The 22,079-nt window shown below is 33.0% G+C and overlaps 1 protein-coding gene across 2 annotated transcripts in view; it reads right to left on the bottom strand.

Annotated features, from left to right (window-relative positions):
* The window catches only part of LOC129953939 (uncharacterized protein CG45076), a 39,335-nt gene that overhangs the window by 5,572 nt on the left and 11,684 nt on the right, over positions 1-22,079 (bottom strand). Inside the window, exons 2-6 of one of the 2 annotated variants that reach the window (XM_056067496.1) lie at positions 13,117-13,152; positions 12,163-12,675; positions 7,313-7,416; positions 7,090-7,220; positions 6,610-6,780 (exon numbers count right to left, since the gene is read on the bottom strand). In XM_056067496.1, coding sequence (XP_055923471.1) covers positions 6,610-6,780; positions 7,090-7,220; positions 7,313-7,416; positions 12,163-12,675; positions 13,117-13,152 — 955 coding nt within the window. The remainder of the gene's footprint in view (positions 1-6,609; positions 6,781-7,089; positions 7,221-7,312; positions 7,417-12,162; positions 12,676-13,116; positions 13,153-22,079) is intronic. The other variant, XM_056067497.1, reaches the window with a different exon arrangement.

Genomic DNA, 22,079 nt, shown 5'->3' with positions numbered 1-22,079 from the left:
ACTGATTATCCAAGAGTAATTGTTGAAAATCAATGAACCCACAAACAGTGACAACTAACGACACAATTGGCAAGTTCAGACAACATAAGGGACTTCATTTGCAGTCAACTTCATTCTTTCAAAGTGAATTTTCACAAAGCATAGTTCCTGTACAAAAACTACCAAAAACATTATTGTCTTAAAAACACTCCTATGGCAAGCTACAAGTTTATCACGATTTGTATTTTGCATTGTAAAGAAATATTACATATTTCATTTCAAGAAACTATTTAAAAAAAGCATTAAATGAAGTTGTGCAGAATATAAATAAATTAAAGAGTAATAAAGTTCAGGTTTCAGTTGAATGGAAAAGTATGATGAACTGTCATTTTGATAGAAGTAGACCTGAATTAATAGATAGGGAGATTTTTTTTGACTATCTTTCCAGTCAACTTTAAATTGTTGCAAAGTTGCCTTAATTGGAAGGTAATTTTTTGGCAGCTGGCCAATCAGAGACTAAAAACTTGCCTAGCTTGCTTTCAAGTCCCTTACGTGTCGTCTGAACCTGCCCATTGTCCGTAATCCTCGATTGTCAGCTGTCATTAAGGCCGTTTGACAGCATTTGTCACAAAAAGTAAATCTTTGGAGCATACGAAAAATCAAATAATCATATGAAAATTAAATCGTAAAAATTTGTGGCCAAATCTGTAAACAGTGTCAGAAGACATTTTTTCGTTAAATTTGGAAGCTTTTGCCATACCAGTGACAGATTTGAAATATTGTATTTAAAAGAAAGTGTATGTTAAAACGATTGCTCTTTTAGTTAATGAAAGTGTTTTTTAAAATTTGTTTAAGAATTTTGTATTCAATTTTGTTCACATTGCACTTAAGGTCTTTTTACTTTTAAGGGATGGGTACATTTTAAGGACTACAGTTAAACGTCAAGTGTTTTTCCTTATTTTATTTGACATATCTCAAGGTCTTATTCAAATTAAACAGTAGAAAGATACACACTCGAGCAACGCGTTTAACTCATTCAGGCTTATTATAAAAATTGGAAATGTCAAATGGACCTCCTAATATTTTCGTTCAATTTAATCGTCCATTTTTGAGAAAACTAGGTCTGTAGGAGATGTAAGAACACCAATGGCTGCTCGGTACAGCTTATACTCCAGAAAATACTGCTGCTGTTCACGATAATGTGGTTGAAAAACCGTCCACCTCAACACGGTGTCGTGCCCAACAATTGCACCTCTCACGCCCGTCGTTGATGAACATTATGCATAAAGACTTGCATTTACACGCTAACAAGTTGGAATTGACTCAGAAATCAAAGTCTATTCACCATTTCAAGGGTCATTATGGTCAATAGTTAGAATGGTGGCAAGGAATGTAAACTGTGATGGGGCACATTTTCACATCAGTGGATTCGTCAATAAACAGAACTGCCGCATGTGGGCGAATGAGTGATTGTCATCGAGCGGTTTCTTTTTCAAAAATGAGACCGGTCAAGCAGTTACTGTGGATGGTGTTTGCTATCGTGAAATGATATAGAACTATTTTGAAAGTTTAAATGTGGACGATATGTGATTCCAACAGGATGTTGCCACTTGCCACTAAGCTAACAAAACAACTGCTCTTTTGCTCGATAAATTCAATGAACGTGTTATCTCACATGGTGCGTATGTCAATTGACCGCCAAGATCATGTCATTTGAAACTTTTGGACATTTTTCTTTGGTGTCAATAAATTGACGAAAAGCCTAAAACATTGCGGCAGTGATAGAGGGATATAAATGTATTGGTAATAGTTATATCGCCTATTATTTTCAAAACTCTCTTTTGAATTATATTCAAGAAATTGAAAATTGTTTTTGGGATATGTGAGTTAAATTTAAGCTTTGCACTAATGAAGGATTTTTAAATTCCAGCCAGATCAGAAGGGGTGAAACATTTCTTGCATCGTCGATCGAGGATATTCTAAGCATTTTTGGCAATGTCGAATATGTGATCATTCCATAAGAGGTGATCTGTGATACACATTCCGAGTATAAAAACTTAATTATTTTCTTAGACGCAAGTATAGTACCATCAGGGGTGGGTTACGCTTTACAACAGGAGACAACATTGAACATTTTTGAAGCATTAAATTCCGTGCGCAAACGGAATTTTATTAATCTGTACAAAAAATTCCGTTGAAGTTCAACATCCAAAGGACAATCATGTGAATCTAGAAACGAATATGAAAAGCTGAGAGTACTGTCGATACAATGGAAACAAAATCGGAGATGAAAAGGAGCCCTGTGGAACACCAGCATTTTTTTTATGAATTATAGACTTGGAACCATCCAATACAACTTTTATTGAACGGTAAGAAAGGTAATTTGTTATCCAACGAAGAAGAGATTCATCAATACCAAATACACGGATTTTCGATAAGAGAGCTTGATGCCAAAATCTATCAAATGCTTTTAAAATATCAAATGCAATAATATTACTTTCTCCAAAACGATAATGAGATTTGTTTCACAAATTCTTCTCTAAATAGTAAAAACAGAGTAAAATACAAAATGAAATAAATATCGAAACGAAAATATTAAAATATTTTTGTAACAACTAAAGTATTTTGTGTAGTAATGTTAAAAATAAAATCAACCACAATTTACACGATGAAATTATAAACACGTGTACTTTAGTATTTTTGAACATTTAAAAAATATGTTTTTGAAACCTGCTAATTAGATTGTCAATTCTAAATAAATTTGATGGATTAGCCACAGATGTTTTGTTTATGTTATTTTTGTTTCTGATTTATTATTTTCGTCCAAAACAGAAAAGATACACAGACAAGCCTTGATTTTCAAGATGTTTGATTTTCGAACCGAAACACTATAAATCCTTTTAATTTTGTTGTTCTCTTTTTTGTTTTTGAAATAAATATTAGAAACACACAAGAACATAAATATCCATGAATTTTAGCAAAACTAAATATTTGTGTGATGTTTGTAGGAATGTTTTCTTAATCTTGTTGAATAAGCCGTCTTCAAAAACTAATGAATATAAATAATTTTATTCTCCGACGTTAGAGAAGCGTATCGCTTCGACACAAGATCGAATAATCTTTTACCATACTACAAATCTTAATGACGATGGCGGTGTTAATATAATTTGTTTTGTGATAAATTAAAAGTGATTCTTCATCAAAAATTCTCAAACAAAAAGAACATAATTAAATTAGCGAATAACTAAATTCTGACATTGGGTGGTAATAAATTAACGTTACTGACGTAGTTTATTGCTAATTTAAGAAAGTAGGTCAAGGCCATTACGAATTCGCTAATTGATTAGTAGAATGAACATTTTATTGCGCCAAAAATTAAAAAGGCAATGATAGGTTATTATTATTACTTTTCTGTTTCGTATGTGATCCACAAAAATTAGTGTGTCTTTGTTTTTTGAGAATATGAAATGCGACGAAACTGAGCGAAAATACTCGCTATATCGAGGGAAAACAGCGAAAATGACTTTGATCTTTTGTTGATTTTGAAAAGAAACCTCCCAGAAATGTCAAATTTTCGAAGATGAATAATTAAAACGCAATTAACTTTTATGGTTGTACTTAAAAACTTATATACATTTACATATATATTATACAAAAATTATAAAATAATTTACTTACAACAAAGAACTAAAGAAAAAAAACATTTTGTTTTATAAAAATAAATTAATTATCATTGTTTAAGTCACTTTATAATGCCTGACACTATTTTTGACTGATCGTTCGTTCTTTGAAGAAAATTAACTACAATATTAAATTGAAGTAAATATTTGTTCTTATCTTTATCATGACAGATATTATAAGAATTTTTCCCTAAATTAGAAAAAATAAATACTTTAATTACTAAAAATGATCTTATTTTGACAAAAAATATCAAAAAAAGAAAAAAAAATTGTTTCAAAAATAAAAAAAAAAAACATACACATAAAAATAACGAGAACACATTATGAATGACGAACTTTTGACGAACGTGTGTAAAGGGAAGTTGCAATTTATTATTGATTTGATTCTAACTCGTAACACAAAGTTGTGATATAAATCTTTGTTTAAATTAATTATTATTTTGTTGAAAAAAGTTTTAGATTTCTTTGATGTTGTATGTTTGTATAATTAAGAAGTATAGAGAAAAAGAATAAAATTTTTAATTTTATGACAAAATGTTTTTATATAAATCCATATAACAGGCTGTTCTTAGGCTTCAACAGCTCCTTCAACTGTAAAGAATAAATCAATCGAAACATAAAAAAACAAGTTAGTAATAAGAAATAGGAAGGAGTTCAATTTTGTTTTAAAAGATTATTAAAAGTTGTTATGGTATAGTATTAGTTGACAGTTTTAATTTTTCTTTTGTAAGGTTAACGTTCTCTTCAAGTTTAAGGATTGAATTCTAAATTTTTGTTGCGAATGTACTTATTGAATCTGTCAAATACTTTGAATCTGTGAAATGATCCAAGACTGAGGCTTATTCAATAATTGTGCAGGTTGTGTGTTTTGACATTTCTAATATATGTATGTACCAACAGAATTGACAGTTGAGACGTCAAAGGGGTTACCGTAAAAGTGAAAAATGGCTGCGTTCAATTTCTGACAGAAATGGTATCCGGATACCTTTTTGTTAGCGCTTTACGTGTAAAATAAAAGCTGCTCCAAAACAGCTTTTATGTCAAAAAAAAAAGAAATCCAAAGGTATCCAAGAATTTCTGGTAAATGTAGGAATTTCTGACAGAACAGCTGATTCGAAATATGGTTGACAACTAATTTCGAATTTGTGTGTTTTTCGATAAATTCCAGTGAATTATTCAAGTATCTTATTGTTTTCTTTTTTACAATAATTTTAAACGATTGATTGCAAAATTGTTGTTGAGAATTTACCTAACATTATTAAATCTGTCAAATGCTAAGAATTTGTCAAATGATTAGAGACTGAGACTCATAAAACTTATTCAATAAAATAGCAGGTAAATTTGAACACAGAACCATTACTTAAAAAAAAAGAATGAACCAACAAAATTAAACTGATGTTTTCGGTTGACAGTTGAGACGTCAAATAAGTCATCTTAAAATTGACTAATGGTTGCGTTCAATCTCAGACTAATAGGATAACCTTTTTTTAGTGTGGTACGTGTTAAGGAACTGTTGATCTAAACAGCTGGTATGTCAAAAAAGGAATCCAAAGGCATCAAAGAATTTCAGTTTATGTAGGAATTTCTGCCAGAATAGCTAATTCAACATATGGCTAAATTTTAGAAAACCCGACAATTTGTATGTTTTTCCGTAAAATAATCAGTGAATTAGCTATTCATTGTAATTGTATTTTTTACAATAGTTTTCAATGATTGATTGCTGTTGGAATATTGCTACGATTAATAAATCCGTCAAATGCTTTAAATCTGTCAAATGACTAAAACTTTGGCGACAAATTTGAAACGATTAAATAAAATGTTAAATCCATTTTTAGCAATTTACTAAGCTTAAAAGACGATTAACTTAATTTTAAACGATATTAATATTTTACTTTCTTAAAGTTAAAATCACGGAATGGCTTCTTTAATTTTTAGCAATTATCTAAATCCATATGACATTTGTAGACATATTTTTATAAGTGGATGGAATTCCAATTAATAGGTCCATTTAATGGTATTTGCTTTGTTCATTTCCGCGAACTGTCACTATTTAGACATGTTCAGATGCAAGGTTATTAATAAAAGGCAGTTAGCAATTTACTCGTTAGCAAAAGAAAAGAATGAACATAAGAACATAAAAAACTTTGAACAAAAACGCACAACCATTAAATATTTAAAAAAAAAAGAGAATGTACCAAAATAGTTTAATTGTCAAGAGTTGATAGTTGAGACATCAAAATGAGTCATCATAAAAGAGACTAATGTGAACACTGCTTTAGAGCATATGCATCGGATTCTGGGAATCTGTTTGCTTACTCCATCTGTTTCACATTTTAGGAAAATCTTTAATACATAAAAATAGTTAAATAGGAGTTGAAACGAACTTCAAACTCTTTCTAAACCGTTATGTAGTGAATAGTATATACAAACGTAGCTATAAACCAAGAAAAATTGCAGTCATCGAAACTTCAGTTAAAGACAGCATGCAGTTTGAAAATTGAAAGCTGTCAAATTTGTAATGAATTTTTTACAGATTGTTCGCGGATGACGTAACAAGTTACGGTATAATAAGAATTAACACTGCTCTGCACTTTTAAACCTGCACAAAAAGAAGATACAATATATTGAGCTCACTTTAGTTGGATAGAGATACTAGATATTTATTAATACAGATTATAGGAAGTGGAATAATGCAAATTAAGAGCGCAAAAAACTTAACTTTGAAAAGGGAATATAGATGCACTTATGTATATGTTTTGAAATTATATAACATCAAATAATTTAGTGTTTGAACAGAACGTTAACCTTATATTTGTACGTACATAGTTTATTTTTTAAACATACAGACATAGCTAAGCTTTTTTTTGGAAAAGTATTAATAGAAAGATGAGAAGAAAGTAAAAATTGACAGAACAAAAAGAAATCCAAGCATAACAAAAAGCAAACTTACCTTCATTGCTAACGACAACTCGGTCAGAAGCTTCGCTTCTTCCGCGTTTATCTTGAATATAACGTGACAACAAATTAATATCAGTTCGGACCTTGTCCGGATTGTATAGGGCATTCCTTGTATTATACGCCCTGTCGCCTAGAATCCTTACCGATGCTAGATGACTTTTGCCTTAAATTTTTGTTTTGGTTTTTGAAATTATTAAAAAACGTTTTGTTTTTGTTATCGTCAGACGTCATTGCAGTTCTAAGACCTGATCTCATTTGAAAACTTGACAGTTTTTTTTAAACACGTTTTTAGTGTCTTTCTTCATCAATTGCCCTTTCTTAAGTAATGTGAAGTTTTAGAACTACAGTCACGTTTTTTTGTATTTTTTTCAAAAATTTGTATGAATGATTTCCTTTTTTTTAACCGAATTGACTTAAACAGGTTTGACTGTAAGAGTCAAACCCGAAAATTTTTGTTTTTTTATATACATACCGACATATTTGCGTGGAGTTTCTGGATATTGTGTGATATTGTGGACCTCCTTGGCCAAATGGCGTGTTGGGTTCGTTACTCGTGCAACGTAAGCATCAAGAGCTTGCTTCGATGTTGGCTCATATGAGTACCTATGAATATAAAGTTGGGTTTTATTTAAAAATCTTTTAGACATTTAAAAATTTGAAGTTGTTAAATGTTTTTTTTGTTTTAAAAAACTTACGCTGGGAAAGGAGTGACACTGCGAGCACGACGTACTGGTGAATGAAGCTCACGCATAAGATTGTTTGTTGAGTTACGAATCCTCTTAGTTTCCGATTCAAAGTTCTAATTAATTATTGGAAAAAGGATAATTTATACTTATGTTCATTTCAAACAATAATGTACTGATACGGAACTGTTTTATTGTTTTTGTTTAAGTTACCGATGTTCTAACTTCGAAGATTAATTGAAAAACTGAAGAATCGTCCTTTTGAAATTTGAATTCAAGTTTAAACTATTGTTATCAACAAGGACAATCAGATTTTTAAAAATGTCTCCTTTTTGTAATTTCCCAGTTTTCTTTGTTTATGTAAATACTGGTCAACTAAATTTCTGTCCTACAAACAGATCAATACTTTTTCGAATTCAATGTATGTTTCCTTCGAATTTTTCTATTACATGGTTTTTAAAAAAAAAACGAAGAACGCCGTTTTTAAAGGCAAAGTTTAAACCCATAATATCTTATAACAGTAAAATGTATGATGATTTTGCAAAGTACAAATCTTTCTCTTCTAAATGAAATTTAAATCATTTTAGTAGCGTTCTTACTCACTTACTTCTCATTAACTATTTGAGTCTTTATTTAAGAAAAACCTTGAATTTAATACTTGTATAGTTTTGTAAAATATGTTATGGACTTAGATTTTGTGCTGATTTCGAAACCAAATTTTAATTATAAATATTTGCTCAGCTTTTAAAAATATCAGTTTTCAACATAATTTTATTAAAATATTTAAAAAACTTGGTATAATAGAATTCTATAGACAATAGTTTCGTTACAAGAAGAAAACTTAATTTGAAACAGTTTTGCCTTTTTCGATTAAAAATTGTTTTAGCATAAAAAGTTTAGTGTTTCTTTAAGATTTTTTAAGTCATGTGAAATCTAACAACTTATGAAGACTTATAGAATATCATTTCCATTAAAACACTGCAACTTTCCATGCATAATATCTCGATGAACCGACTGCAAACTTGGCAGCACTTTTTTACTTTTGCATGCAAAATGATCTGTCAAATCAAAATGAAGGCAACCGTTATTTCTGGTATGGTTGGAAATCGTTTAGCGTGCCTTTAAAATTGATTTTCGAGAATTTTTTGTTTACAGGGTCTTTTCAATACATTCTTTTATAACTTTTTCAAGTTAGGTGAAAGTTTTGAAACAATTAAGCGTAAAATAAAAAGCTTCCAACACGTCAATTTCGAATGACATCGCGTGAAGCCATCGGAAGTAAGCTGTTTGCTTCTTCAATTAAGGCTTGACTTGCTTGTTTCATCGTGACGTGTTAGACACATTTTAAAAGTCTACACAAACCTTTTTTAAAAAAGATCTAAGAAGTCATCTTTGGATAAAGCTCATAAGTTAGCAAGGCTGCATTTTGTTGAAAGTCACCTTAGCTGGATTTGGATGTCAGTGATATTGGTATGACAAACGTCTTCAAACAGAAGTGAGAATTACTTGGAACATTTATGCTTGAACTATTTCTTCAAATGGAAAGACTGAAATTAAACTTGTGTCTGAAAGGATGAACTCAGAAATATATGCTGAGTTGTTGGAAGAAGTTATGTCTTAGAGACCTGAGAATCTCTTGGGGAATACTAGACTTGGGTTTAAGTTTAAGAGATTCGAGACGCAACAATTGAGCAATGGACCGCAATTGCAACCGTAGAACTGAAAAAAACATGTGGAAACCAAGCTAAGACGAATAATATCGGTCCTAAAATATTGATTTATATAAATACGAGTTATAAAAAGTAATAACTCATAACCCTGACATGAAAAATTATTTTAAAGTGAGATTCGAATTAAAGCCATCAAAACCCATTCGAAAAGTGCACTTACTAGGAGAAAAACTTTGCCGACGAATGAAATAGAAGAACTTCTGGAATAAGATTTTTAAAATAAAATTGTGAGGTTACGACCACTTAAGTCTTCTATTTCTTTTAAAATGAACATGTGTTTCTTTTTTCATAGATAATTTTGAGATACAACTTTGGTAGGGTCTTCTAAGGAACCAGAAAGTATTTATGTACGTTTAAAAAATGTTACTTTTAGTAGGATAAAATGTTCCAGTTTGAAAGGTACATTAACATTTTAAAGTCAGTTCCATAATACTCTTATGAATTGACTATGAGTAGGACGTCCATTGTTACTTGTTAACCTTTTCGGGACTAAAGTTGTACGTTTATACGTACAAATTTTCTTTGTGATACCGAATCACAAACACGCTTCGGCTTCGGCTTCGTCTGCGTTAAGGTGGGCCTGCTTCGAGGTTGCTTTGAATGACATTTCAATTAGTTCATCCCTCCAAAGAGCACATATTTTGTTTGTTGACATTTTTTTACAGCTGTTGAAAATGACAAAGGACATTTTCAGATAATTGAACTAAAGCTTCCATTTGTAGTCACATTACGTTACATTACGTTATTTCCCTTACGATTGTCATACGAAAAGTGAGGTCAAATCTCCATTGTGATAGCATGCATTGAATTCCTATGGCTGAACTCACAAACGTCAGGTGAAGCCGAAGCTGAATCGTGTTTGTGATTCAGCCATGAAGTTTTCAAGACATAAGTAGGTAATGTTTTCACATATTCATTCAAGAATGTTCATTATTATTGTTAATTTTATAAACAATGGCCTCGTATGTATTGTAGACAATTATAAGAAAGAAACAAAAGGTTCTTATTTGGCTTCGTATGAATCAAAAACAAAACATTAAATTATGTCTTGTAAAAATCTTTAAAGCAGTTTCGATTCTCTATGAGGCGCAGGAACACTGCACATTTTTGGCATTTTATAAAGGATCGATATTTGTTACGATATTCTCATAAATGACATTATTTTTTCTTCAATTGCGGGAAATGATCCAAACAATCCGATCACTCGTTATCCAGAGTTAACTCCTGATGTCTGTTTGGAGTGTTAATTGGCATTTTATTGGGAACAAGTGAATTTGATAAACTCTGTGGAGTAGCTACTCGACTTGTTGTTGGAGTACTGGATGTCGGTCTTCCACGATTTCGGACCATGGTTAAAACCTTTCCTGATTTACGCAATTATTCGGAAACTTCAAGTTTGAAAGCAAACAACGGCTGTTGAACCAATTATCAAAACAAATTTTATATTTTTCAAACTTGGGTAACGTCTTTTTACTACATTCAAACTGACCCCAGGATCAGGTGGAAAGCAATTGCTTTGATCTCCTTCAAAAATGTCAAAACCGTAGCTAAACCCTGAAATGCTACTTAAAACTTGATTTTTTAGCTCCAATCAAGAGATTTTGCAGTCTTGTTCGTGACAGGATTTGGTTGCTTTTATTTGCTCATCCACCGATAAATATTCTTTTGGGGGCACCAACAGCAAACGTTCCCGGATTTTACTCAGAAAAAGAGGTCTGACTATTAACATCTGTTTTACAAGATTTAAAGTGTTCATTGATATTAAAGTGTAGGTTTTTTTTATGATCTTAAATCTGTTACATGTCATGGTTTAATAAAGACTTAAGATCGACCAAGACATTAAATTTTTCGTTATCGTTTTTCGTGATACTAAAGGCTTATTGATTTTGTCCTAAAAAAACTTCAAGTTTGATGTTTATTATTAATCGTCAGTAAAAAGGAATTTAAAAGATTCCTGTGGCGTATCTTAAAGTTTAATTCTATCGGGAAGGTTAGTATTCCCCTTGAATTCAAACATTTGATCAATAAATTCTGTCATTTTGGTGTTTCAAATTTTGTTTTTCTTTAATTCTACATTTTTTGCCTTTGATGATGTTTGACAGTGTATAACGTTATTTTCGTTGTTATCGGAACTTTGAGAATTAGTTTCAGGAATTGTAACAATATCTTGTCTTTGAGACAAATGGGAATCGCATTCATTATCGAAATTTGAAACCAGATCATTATCACTTAAGAATCCATCTTCAGAAATGGGATTAACCAGCTTGGAACATTCATAAAAGCAGACCGCCCCGGGTTTGTGGGGAATACATACGGAGCCAAATATGGCAAGTTATAGATTGATGACAATCACAAAAAAAAGGCTTAGGTTAGGTTAGGTTATAGTGGCTGTCCAAGATGGAAACGGACATACTTAGGCCAGTTTAATGGCCTATTGTGATACCACATGAATCTTGAGACTTCCTCCTAAGCTCAATGGAACCAGCTTGAGTCCCTTACGAAATGTGAGAGGCTGATTATACTGATATGATTTAGATCGTTTAGATCGTTAAAGAAGATTTCTCCTAGGTAATTCTTGAGTTTTCGAGCTAGAGCAGGGCATGTGCAGAGAAGATGACGAACCGTTTCTTCCTCTTCCTCGTCCATACAGCTTCTGCAAAATTCATTTGAGAATACGCCTAGTCTCGTGGCGTGCTTTCCTATTAGAAAAAAAGGCTTAAAATTTAAGGAATCCATATGCGATATGGCTTCCAATGCTGTTAAAGTTGCTCACTGGGACTGCTTCCAGATGCGTTTGGTTCGATACCATAAACTTTATGGCAAAAAACCGCGCAAGGCAACTTAAAGTCACTGGTAACTGGGTGTTGCTCTCAAAATTCAGTTGCCTGTATTTATTTTCTAATTTTTTCTTTGTTCATTCGAAAACGTATTTTAAAAATGTTCTCCGTGTTTCTTTAGAAAAGTCATTTGTGTTATGGCTTTTGGTGTAAAATACTTCAGTTTAAAAGTTCCTTAAATACAAAACTACATCAGCATCGGTAACTTATCAAAAACATCAGTCCGAGTTTATGTTTTTTAAATTAAACAAAATCTTCTAATAAATCTTAAATCCTAGAACATTATATCACTCACAATAAAAGGCTCGGAATTGAGGTAATTGGTAAGTCCGTGGTAGCCATATCCAGGCCTGGTTCTGTGGGCAATACGGTCGAGTTCCTTATTAAGGATGGATGGGAGAGTACGGATTGGTGATGAAATAAAACGCTCCGGACTCAACGAGGAGCGCATCAAACGTGACGAACTAATCACACGAACCGGTGATTCAATCATTCGTGTACGAATTGACGGTGAGTACAGTGACAACGAACTGTACGGCGACAACGATGAGTACGAAGAGGAGTACGACGAAGAGGAGTACGACGAAGAGTATGGTGAAATATAATTCGAGGTTATTATAGGTGATGAATAGACCGTTGTACGGACTGGAGATGAATAGACTCGGGTGGTGGTGGTACGGATTGGTGACGTTATAACACGGGTTCGTACAATTGGGGTCGAATAGACTGTACGGACGGGTGACGTAATAACTCGCTTGGTAGTAATACGGGGCGAGTATGAATAAATCGGATAGCTGGCGCTGTATACCTGTGTGTTGAATTTGTTTGTTTATAGAATTTAAAAAATGTATGTTGTTTTGTTAAAATCTTTAAGTTGTATGTTGTGATTCGTGATTTATGATTCGTGATTTTTGATTTATGATTCATGATTTGTGATTCGTGATTCGTGATGATGATGTTGATAAAGTGAAAAATGTTGTGATGTGCTGATGAATGTGAGTTTGCTAGCTCCGAGAAGAAGAAGAAGAATTCGAGAGGAATAGAATAAATTGTTGTAGAATGCTATAAAGGCAAAAGCAAACAACAAAAGAAGATCGAAATGAGTCGTAATTACGTTCAATTATTTGTTAGTAGCGCAAAGAATATTTATAAACTATTAAGTAGAAAATATAGTGGAAATGAGATGCATGTTATGAGGTATGGGTGATAAATGTTAATGAAGTGATGATACTTTTGGTATTTTACTTACTCGTGAAGAGCCGGTTACGGTCCGTGAAACAGGGTACTGAAAATTAAAAATTTAATTCTTAGCTAATTTGTTTGATAATTTTTAATAACACACATATTGTATCCACCTTGAACTTTATATTATTTCCTTTAATCAAAATATCAACTATTGAAATCGTTTTGAGCAATTTTTCTTTTAAATTTTTTCATATTCTAAAAAAGTGTAGCTTTTTTAATGTCCTATCTGATTTTGATTCAAAACATACTTTCAAGAAATAGAACGGAAGGCTGAATTCTCAGGGAAAACAATCATAGGAAGAATTCATTGAGATTTGTATCTGCAGATGAAATGTTCCAAAATTCTAACAAAGAGTTTTAAGCTAAAAACAGATGGTAGGGGGAATTTCGTAGAAGATACATAATCAGTAGTGAAGATGTGGAAGGAATGTTTTTCTTAATTGCGAAATGGTTTCCAGAATTCAGCCAGTGGTGCAATCCATACCTGTTTAAAATTAAAGTTTTAACACTGGAACTGTCTGTTGCACTGAAATATCAAATTTTCCAAAATTTATAATTGTCATGAAAACTGCTTTCCTATGTTGAACGTTCGGATTCGGCATAAAACTGTAGGTCCCACAATATCTGATATGGTTGGGAATTTTTTTCTTCACATGTTTACCCCTTTTACAAAGTATTCCATATTTACCTTTATCAATCTTAAAGTCATGTATGATTACAAGAATGAACTATACAAAGCCAGGTATACTTAATCCCCGCTGAATTCGTTCGCTTATGTAGAATGAAAGTCATAAAGAAGCTTTATGTTGTTATGTAACCCATAAAATATCAGAGAAGTATCCTTGTCAGTTTTGTTCATACAACAAAGGAAACGTCATATAAAACCCTTATTATTGCAGTCCTGCTCTGCGGATCAGAAGCTTGAGTCCTGAAATATTCGAAATAAAATTTAACTGCTCGACTTTTCGTCCTGTGTATATCAAAAACGATAAGCCTTATGGACTAGAAGCCGACATTCGTCGGTACCTTCGTCTTCACAGTTGGTGAAGTTTTATCACGTGTTTTCTACAAGACTAAATTTAAATAGTTATTTAATTGTCAATTTGACCAACCAAAACTAAATTCTTAAATATGCTATGACTTATTAAAGTTGATGTATTATAACCCGTGTTTTTTTGAAATTCTATAAATAGTATAGTAGAAAATTCCCAAGAAAACGCATAGGCAGTAGCCAGATTTTTTTATTTAAAACTTGGTACTGGATCTGTCAGAATAATAATAACAAAAACACACAAAAAGAAAAAAGTTTTGTGAAAATAAAAAGTAAAAATTAACTTACAAAAAAAACTAACCATAACTAATAAAATCGACAATTTTCAATAAGAAATGGTAACAAAACATCTGGAAATTGAGATTCTATAAAAAAAGTTAATTTAACAATTACAGCTTTGACATTAAATAGAACTTCAAGAATAGGGCTTGTTCGGAGACTACTACATTAACATGTGGTGTTGAAGCGAGGCTTTAGCCTCAATCCTTTATATACCTGAATCGAGTTGAAATGAACTTGAATTCCCGGCCGGAATCGAGTCAAAATTTGTATAGAAAAACCTGTGTGTGGGAGTTGGTTTTACAGATAATGCATTATGATCTGTTTATTTGCATGTTTGTGTACAACAAATATAGTTTTGTTTTAATCAAATTAAAAAAATGGTGCTGAACTATTCAGTTCTTCATTGTTAAACACGAATCAAACTATCTCACTTGCACTTCATAAAAAACATCGAAACACCATTTGCATCTTAGAAAGTGCTGTCAAACTTAATCATTTTTAAATCTTCTTGTGCGGTGGAAACACCAAAAAGATTTATTTAATCTAAACTGAGATAAACCTTTGGTGGAAACATAGCAAAACTAAATTATCTTTCCTATTGTTTTCAATTGCAAAATAAGCCCAGTTAGTCCATTTTCATTAACAAAATTAAATAATATCAACAGTACCATGGAAAACACATGCACAACTACTCAACGAACACAGCCATCGAGATACAAATGCAATATCAATCGTACCAACATTTGATAACAAAATCGCATAAGATCCATTCGAGACTCGTATAAATGTCAAAAACCCATCCGTAGTAAGATTCTACTTTGACTTTTATCGGTAGTATTCATACTCCGGATATTGTTTTTGTTGTTCGTGTAAAATCCTAATATACTGTGGATAGATTTTCCAACAAAACACGGGTGTTGACAAAGTACAAACTATTTGTATGAATTCTAGACTAATGCAGGACAGCATTAGCATGCGTTCTATGTCATCCGTATTTGATCTGGCTATTACCTTTAATTTAAAACTAAAATAAGTCCAAGCTTTGAGTATACCTCACTTCTGTGTGCTGGTGCTCAAGTTACTTACCTATGTACATATGTAAGTCTTTTGGACAGTATTCAACTTGATGTCATTATTATTCGCACCGGTTGTTAGACTTTTTCGAGACTGTCTCCTGCGAGGAATTAGCTTTTCGGATTCGGCATAGAAATATAAGTCCTTTAAGTCATTAACCCCCAGGTTTTCACCAAACTTTTGCGCTTCCTAATTTATTTACTTTTGTTTGTCAAGTAGGGATATTGGTTCTTTTCTCCTTTCCTTATAATAATCGCAAGCCTTTGGCATAGAAAGGGCCCTACAAACATCTTGAGTGTGCGCATTATTTATAAATGACTCACATATTTCTTATTCTAAAATTAGACGTGCTTTTTCAATTTATTTTCCATTGAACCCTAAACATACTTCAACAGGTACTTTATTAAAGAACTATTTCTGGCATGCTCATATAAGTTCTCATAATTAACATTTAAATTGGATGTGTAACGTAATTTACTATCCACTACGTAAATATTGGTACATTTGTAAACATTTTATGCATACAAATATTTTTCTGCATTTAGGTCTTAAGAGTTTAATTTGTTTATATTGTATTTTATTCTAATTTCGTTCTTGTATTTTGTTTTAGGCAGGAGAACTAGTTATTTGATCTGGAGTTCAAATCAATACAAAAGTTTCACTAAGAAAAACAAAAAAGTAGAGTACTTCTGCTATCAATACAAAATCGATTATGTATGTAAGTAATGATAACAAGTATTTGTGATCTTTAATATGTTCTGTCTTTATTGTGTTGAGTCTTCTTAAAAACTAAAACTTATAATCTACCTTAATTCTACTCTACCCTGTGAAATGTTTCTATCTTGCAGCGTGTGCAAGATATCACATTTCCGTACTTCCCGTCGTCGTATAGATTGTGGTTGACACCAGTGGGAGCTAATTCGTTGATAGAAATAGTTGTGTCAGCATAAATAGTTATTGTCGATGATAGTGACGGTGACGATGACTACGACGACGACGATGACGGCGACGACGACGATGACGACGACGACGGCGGCGGATACAACAACTTTGTTTGCGGCCGGCGACGACCTAGGCGATCGGGTTAACTCCTCCCTCACTTAAATGAAGAACGTCCTCGGTCTTCTTAAGAGCCATGATGACTTTTTGAAGCTCGGAATTTCGGCGCTGTTTGTTCTGACACTGCTTTAGTTTAACGATGGTGTAACAAACTGTAATGAGAGCAAGTGTCGCGCAGCAAGCTATAATTGGATGGGTCGTCAATTTTGTCTCTATTTCACCAATGTAACGTAAATTGTCCATGTTCATTCTATGAAGGAATGGTAGGCTCAATATTTCTCTATGACCGGTGATATTGAGAAGCGTAGATGTTGCGCTACCAGGCTGTTTTTTATTTATGTTATTTCGATTGATAAACTTGGAACCATTGATCCACACCGCATCGTCAAAAGTCAGCAAATACGTCCCGTTGATGTCCGTTTCAAAACCATTCACCTCTCTTATTCTGACATTTCTGTTGTTTATTATAACTATGCCATCATCAATAACCAACACTGATTCCCGATGGTCTGGTTGTGTGTTGCAATGAGCCGTGCCTCCAGAGTGTAATTGTTGAGCGCATGTCTTGCTCGGTAATTCTTTGCAAAATGTTAACGTTGTTGCTATGTTGCAGTCCTCAACAGCCAGTACTTGACTTCCACATTCCGCAACCACATCATCTCCATCGAAGAATATAATATTTCCGTTGTGAGCAACAGGGTAGATAATTATTTTCTTACATACTATTTTAGGTATAGGGTACTTAATAATAAAATGCAATACATTATCATTTTGTAAGATCTTAACATGAGATATTTCCATTAGTTCTGTTACGCTTACATTTGTAAATTGTTCGTTAATTATTGATTTTATATCATCATCTTCTAAAATTATTGGATTTATAATTTTTAGTTTTGCAAGTGTTATTGAAAGCATTAAATTCTGAATTTCGGAAATAAGAATCCTATTTCTTGCCAACAAGATCTCGTAGAGATGGCCAGTGTCAATCTGTTGCTTTTTTGTGTTTGCCAAAATACTATTTACCGTATCTGTTAACCTGTTAATTTGTTCTTGAGATTTTGTGTTAATAATAGCCTGTCTGTTATTAGAATCAATTAACTGGGCCTGATTGAATTTAATTTTTTCAAAGTCATCAAAATCAGGGGTACCAGCCACAATTTTTAGTCCAGTTCCCAAGAAATTAAGACTTCTAGCATTTCTATGATGAATACTAATACTTTCGAAAAGTGTTTCTAAATGTCTTATATCTATTTCCAGGATTTTGCGCATATGTGACTGCGGGAAAAGATCAGTCATGTTTTTCGACTCATCCATTATTTGTTTGTAGGCCGTTAGATTCGATGTGTGACTTAAGTAGCCGTAGACCTGCCAGAGAATCACATCCCCGTCAGCTATTGGAATATAGTTTGAGTTTGAATAGTCTCTTAATTTCGCTGCCTCAGTCATCATCAGTAAAAACAAAATAATCCTGAAAGATGTTAGTTTCTTTAATAAAATCAGCTTGTAAATAAAAATACTAAATAAGTTGTGTTCTATTTAAGGTTGTCCTTATGGACCACCCTCCCTTTAATTAAGACCGTTGTCCCCAAATCGGCTTCTACTTTCTCTTCAACGTATAATGGAGTTAACTTATTACCTAATCTTCTGTTTGATTTCACTAAAACCTTTTCTCCTACATTATAAATTTTGTTCTGCCTCGTTTCGTTTTCCCTTTGCAGCTGAATTTCTTGGGCCTTCTGAACTTTATTTTTTATTTTTTCTCTAAAATCTGTAGGGGACGAATGTATTACATCAATTGGTCTTTGGTTTGTAACAGAATGTACGGTCCTATTATATTCTACTGTTGCTAATAGTATTAATTCAATTGTATCTTCGACTTTTCTTTCAAGTTTTAGACATCTTGCAATTTCTAATAGAGTGCTGTGAAACCTTTCTACCTGACCGTTAGATGTACTGTGTAAAGGTGGAGCATTTACTATGTGAACATTAAAATGATTTAGCAAAATTGACCTAATTGTCTCGGATTTTAAAGAAGCCTCATTGTCACAAAAGATTTGTTTTGTATTTGGGAAGATGTTCATTATCTCCAGCATTGGAACTTTTACGTCTATTATTGTGCGAGACGCTATTAGCATCACAACCGCAAATTTGGAAAACTTGTCAATGCAAGTTAGAAAATACTTTTTATCCGTAGAGAATATGTCAACGTGAAGCATTTCTCCAGCATACGAGGGGATTGGTGTCTCACCAAGCAATTGTTTTTTTGGATGCCGATCGTACTTCGACTTTGAACATATTTTACAGTTTGCCACAACCTCATTTGCCAGTTTTGTCATTTTTGGAAAGAAATAGTCACATAGGATTTGCTTAACGTTTTCTTGAGCTGCTCTATGTGCTCGGTTGTGTTCAGTAATTATAATTTCTTTTTGTTCATTTGGGTCGAATATATCTAACACAAATTTATTAGTATGCCAAAACTTAGTTGATGGAAATAACTCGACTAAATTGTGTTGGATAAAGGCTAGAATTGGCAAGTCACAATAAATTACGTTGACTACATCTATTTTAATTAGGTTTTTTAATTTGTCAATCAAAGTATTCTTTTCTGAAAAGTTAATGAAATGTCTAGTTTTTGTACCGAATATTATAAATGTACGCGTTGAAGCACTTGGGGCTTCCTCTAAAACTATTTGATTTCTGAAGCAGTTTAAAGGCTTCTCCGTAGTTTCAATTGTATAAGTTAGAGATAATTCACAATGCATCGTAGCGTCATTGGAAGACGCATCATTCTCCAATGCATGGATATTTTGCCGAGAAAGCGCGTCAGCGACATAATTCTCTTTTCCTGGCTTGTAAAATATACGAGCATTATGCTCATCTACAAAAGCTTTCCATCGCTTAATTTTAGCGTTAGTATTTTTATCTGAAACTGAAAATGAAAGGGGTTGATGGTCTGTAAAAATATTTAGACTCCTTACTCCATAAAGATAGTTGCGAAGACTTTTTAATGACCAGACTATGGCCAAAAGCTCTCTTTCATTGGTTGCAAATTCTATCTCTTTACCTCTGAGGGTTCTTGAGATCATTGTTATTGGTTTCCCGTTTTGAGATAAAACCGCTCCAAGACCATACGATGAAGCGTCCGTCGTTAGATCGAAAGGCTTCGTGTAGTCTGGGTATAACAATGTTACGTCTTCTGACGCCAAAATATCTTTTAGTTTATTAAATGCATCAAATTGTTTGTCATTTAATTCAATCTTAATTTTTTTCGATTGGTTGGCACCTATTTTACCATTTTCACCCTTCAATATATCAGTCAGTGGTCTAGCTATTGATGAAAAGTCCTTTATAAAACATCTATAATAACTCGCTAGACCCAGAAAAGACCTAAGTCCAAAAAGTGTTGAAGGTTGAGTGAAATTTTTGATTGCCTCCACTTTAGTAGGGCAGGTTTTTATGCCATCCCTAGATACCATAAAACCTAAGTATTCTACGTTTGTTTTAAAAAAGTTTGATTTTTCGCGAGAAACCCTCATATTTGCATCGTACAATTTTTTTAAAACCGTATTGATATCTTCGACATGTTCTTTTTCAGTTTCTGAAAAAACAATAACGTCATCGACGTAAACATAGCAAATTTTTCCAATTTGCTCGCGTAGGACATCATCTATGGCCCTTTGGAAAATGCTGGGGGCATTTTTTAAACCAAAGGGGAGACGGCAAAATTCATACTTTCCTCCGTTAACAGAGAAAGCTGTCTTTTCTCGGTCTCGTTCGGCTAGTTCGATTTGGTGAAACCCTGATTTTAAGTCTAGGGTTGTGAAAAACCGCGCTTTACCTAAATTTGACAAAATTGTTGTTACATTTGGAATAGGGTACTTATCATCTATGGTTCTCTCGTTGAGCTTCCGAAAGTCTATTACTAAACGTTTCTTTTTATTGCCCAACTCATCAGTACCCTTTTTATCAACAACCCAAATAGGATTGTTGTAGGGTGACCTCGATGGTCTAATTATACCATTCCGCAGAAGGTCTTTAACTTCAGTATTAACGAAATCTTTTACACCCATAGGGTAGGGGTAAAATTTTGAGTAAATGGGGTCTTCACTTACTGTACGTATTGTGGCAACGATATTGGTGTTATACGGCAAAGATTCGTTTGAATCTGCAAATGTTTTTATTCTATTACGTATCATATTTTTAAAATCTATGCTTACGGATGGTGGAACCTTAATGTCCTCTACTTTCGTAAAGTTCACATTGTCACATTTATGGAAGAGAATAGTTTCTAACCCTGAATTGAAGCGAATTAAATTTTCTTTTAAGCAAATTGTGGCGTTAACCTGTGTTAACAGGTCAAGACCAATAATTCCGTCAAAAGTTGACAGGTTGGGTAAAATAAAAAAAGTGCTATTTCTCCCAAAAATATTTATAAAACATTTAAGTTCAATATTGTTAAAACCATGAATTGATTTTACTAAAAAAGGTGTGTCTACTGGCACTAAACCTTTTATCTCTTGTAATGGCCTGATGTAATTTTTCGAGGCACCTGTGTCAATCAAAAACTTAACTAACCTCCCTCCTACTGTTTTTTTAATAAACGGTAGTTGGGAGCTTCCCCTAAAAAATTAACGTAGTCAGAATCATGTACCTCAGCTTCCACTTCATCTAGCTGCAAAGCAGCCGTGGCTTCATAGTCACCTTCATTATTCCGTGGAGGATTGTCCTGCAAATAATTTAATCTTTGGCGACGCTGTCCCGACTGTCTTTGACGTAAACGTGATGATGTCGGATCAACATCCATTTTTTCGCAACTGCTGGGGACTTTAGAACTGTTAAGTTCCGATTGTTTGTCATTTTCATAACTTTCCCTTTTGTTAAAATATGGATTTTTGCCCGTCTTATTAATTTGGCTGTTATAATTGAAGTTATTACTATTATTATTGTTTTGGTAACGGTTCGCTGATCGTTTGATCTCGGACCTTAGAGATTTTTCTTCAGAATTTTTCGCATAACTCGCCGCAAACAAATACCTTTCATTGTTTGCTTCAACTTCTTGAGCTAAAGCCAAAGCTGTAGGCATATCAGACGGACGGGCCGAAAACAGAACATCACTTAATGGTTTTTTTAACCCAGATATAAAAACTCTAAGGGCGTCTCTTCTGTATTTTTCATTAAATGCAATGGCTAATGCACTGTCATATGACATATTGGTTTTGTTTGTAAGAAGTGTAAGTTTTTTTTCAATCTCGTCATAATATTCCAGAACGGTAAGGTTTCCTTGCCGCAATGTACTGAGCTCTTGCTCAATTAAATAAATCGGACGTACATCAGCGTACGTAAAATCTAACCTAGCTATGATAGCTTTAAAATTTAAAACTGTATTGAATGAAGCCAAAACAGCATCGGCTGGGCCTCTTATTTTATTTCTTATTATTCCAACTGCCTGGTAATGTCTAGAACTACCATCGTATTTTTCGAAAACTTTGTAAGCAGAATGA

Source organism: Eupeodes corollae, chromosome 1 (assembly GCF_945859685.1).
Source record: "Eupeodes corollae chromosome 1, idEupCoro1.1, whole genome shotgun sequence".
NCBI lineage: Eukaryota > Metazoa > Arthropoda > Insecta > Diptera > Syrphidae > Eupeodes > Eupeodes corollae.
This window is presented reverse-complemented; position numbering and strand designations above follow the sequence as displayed.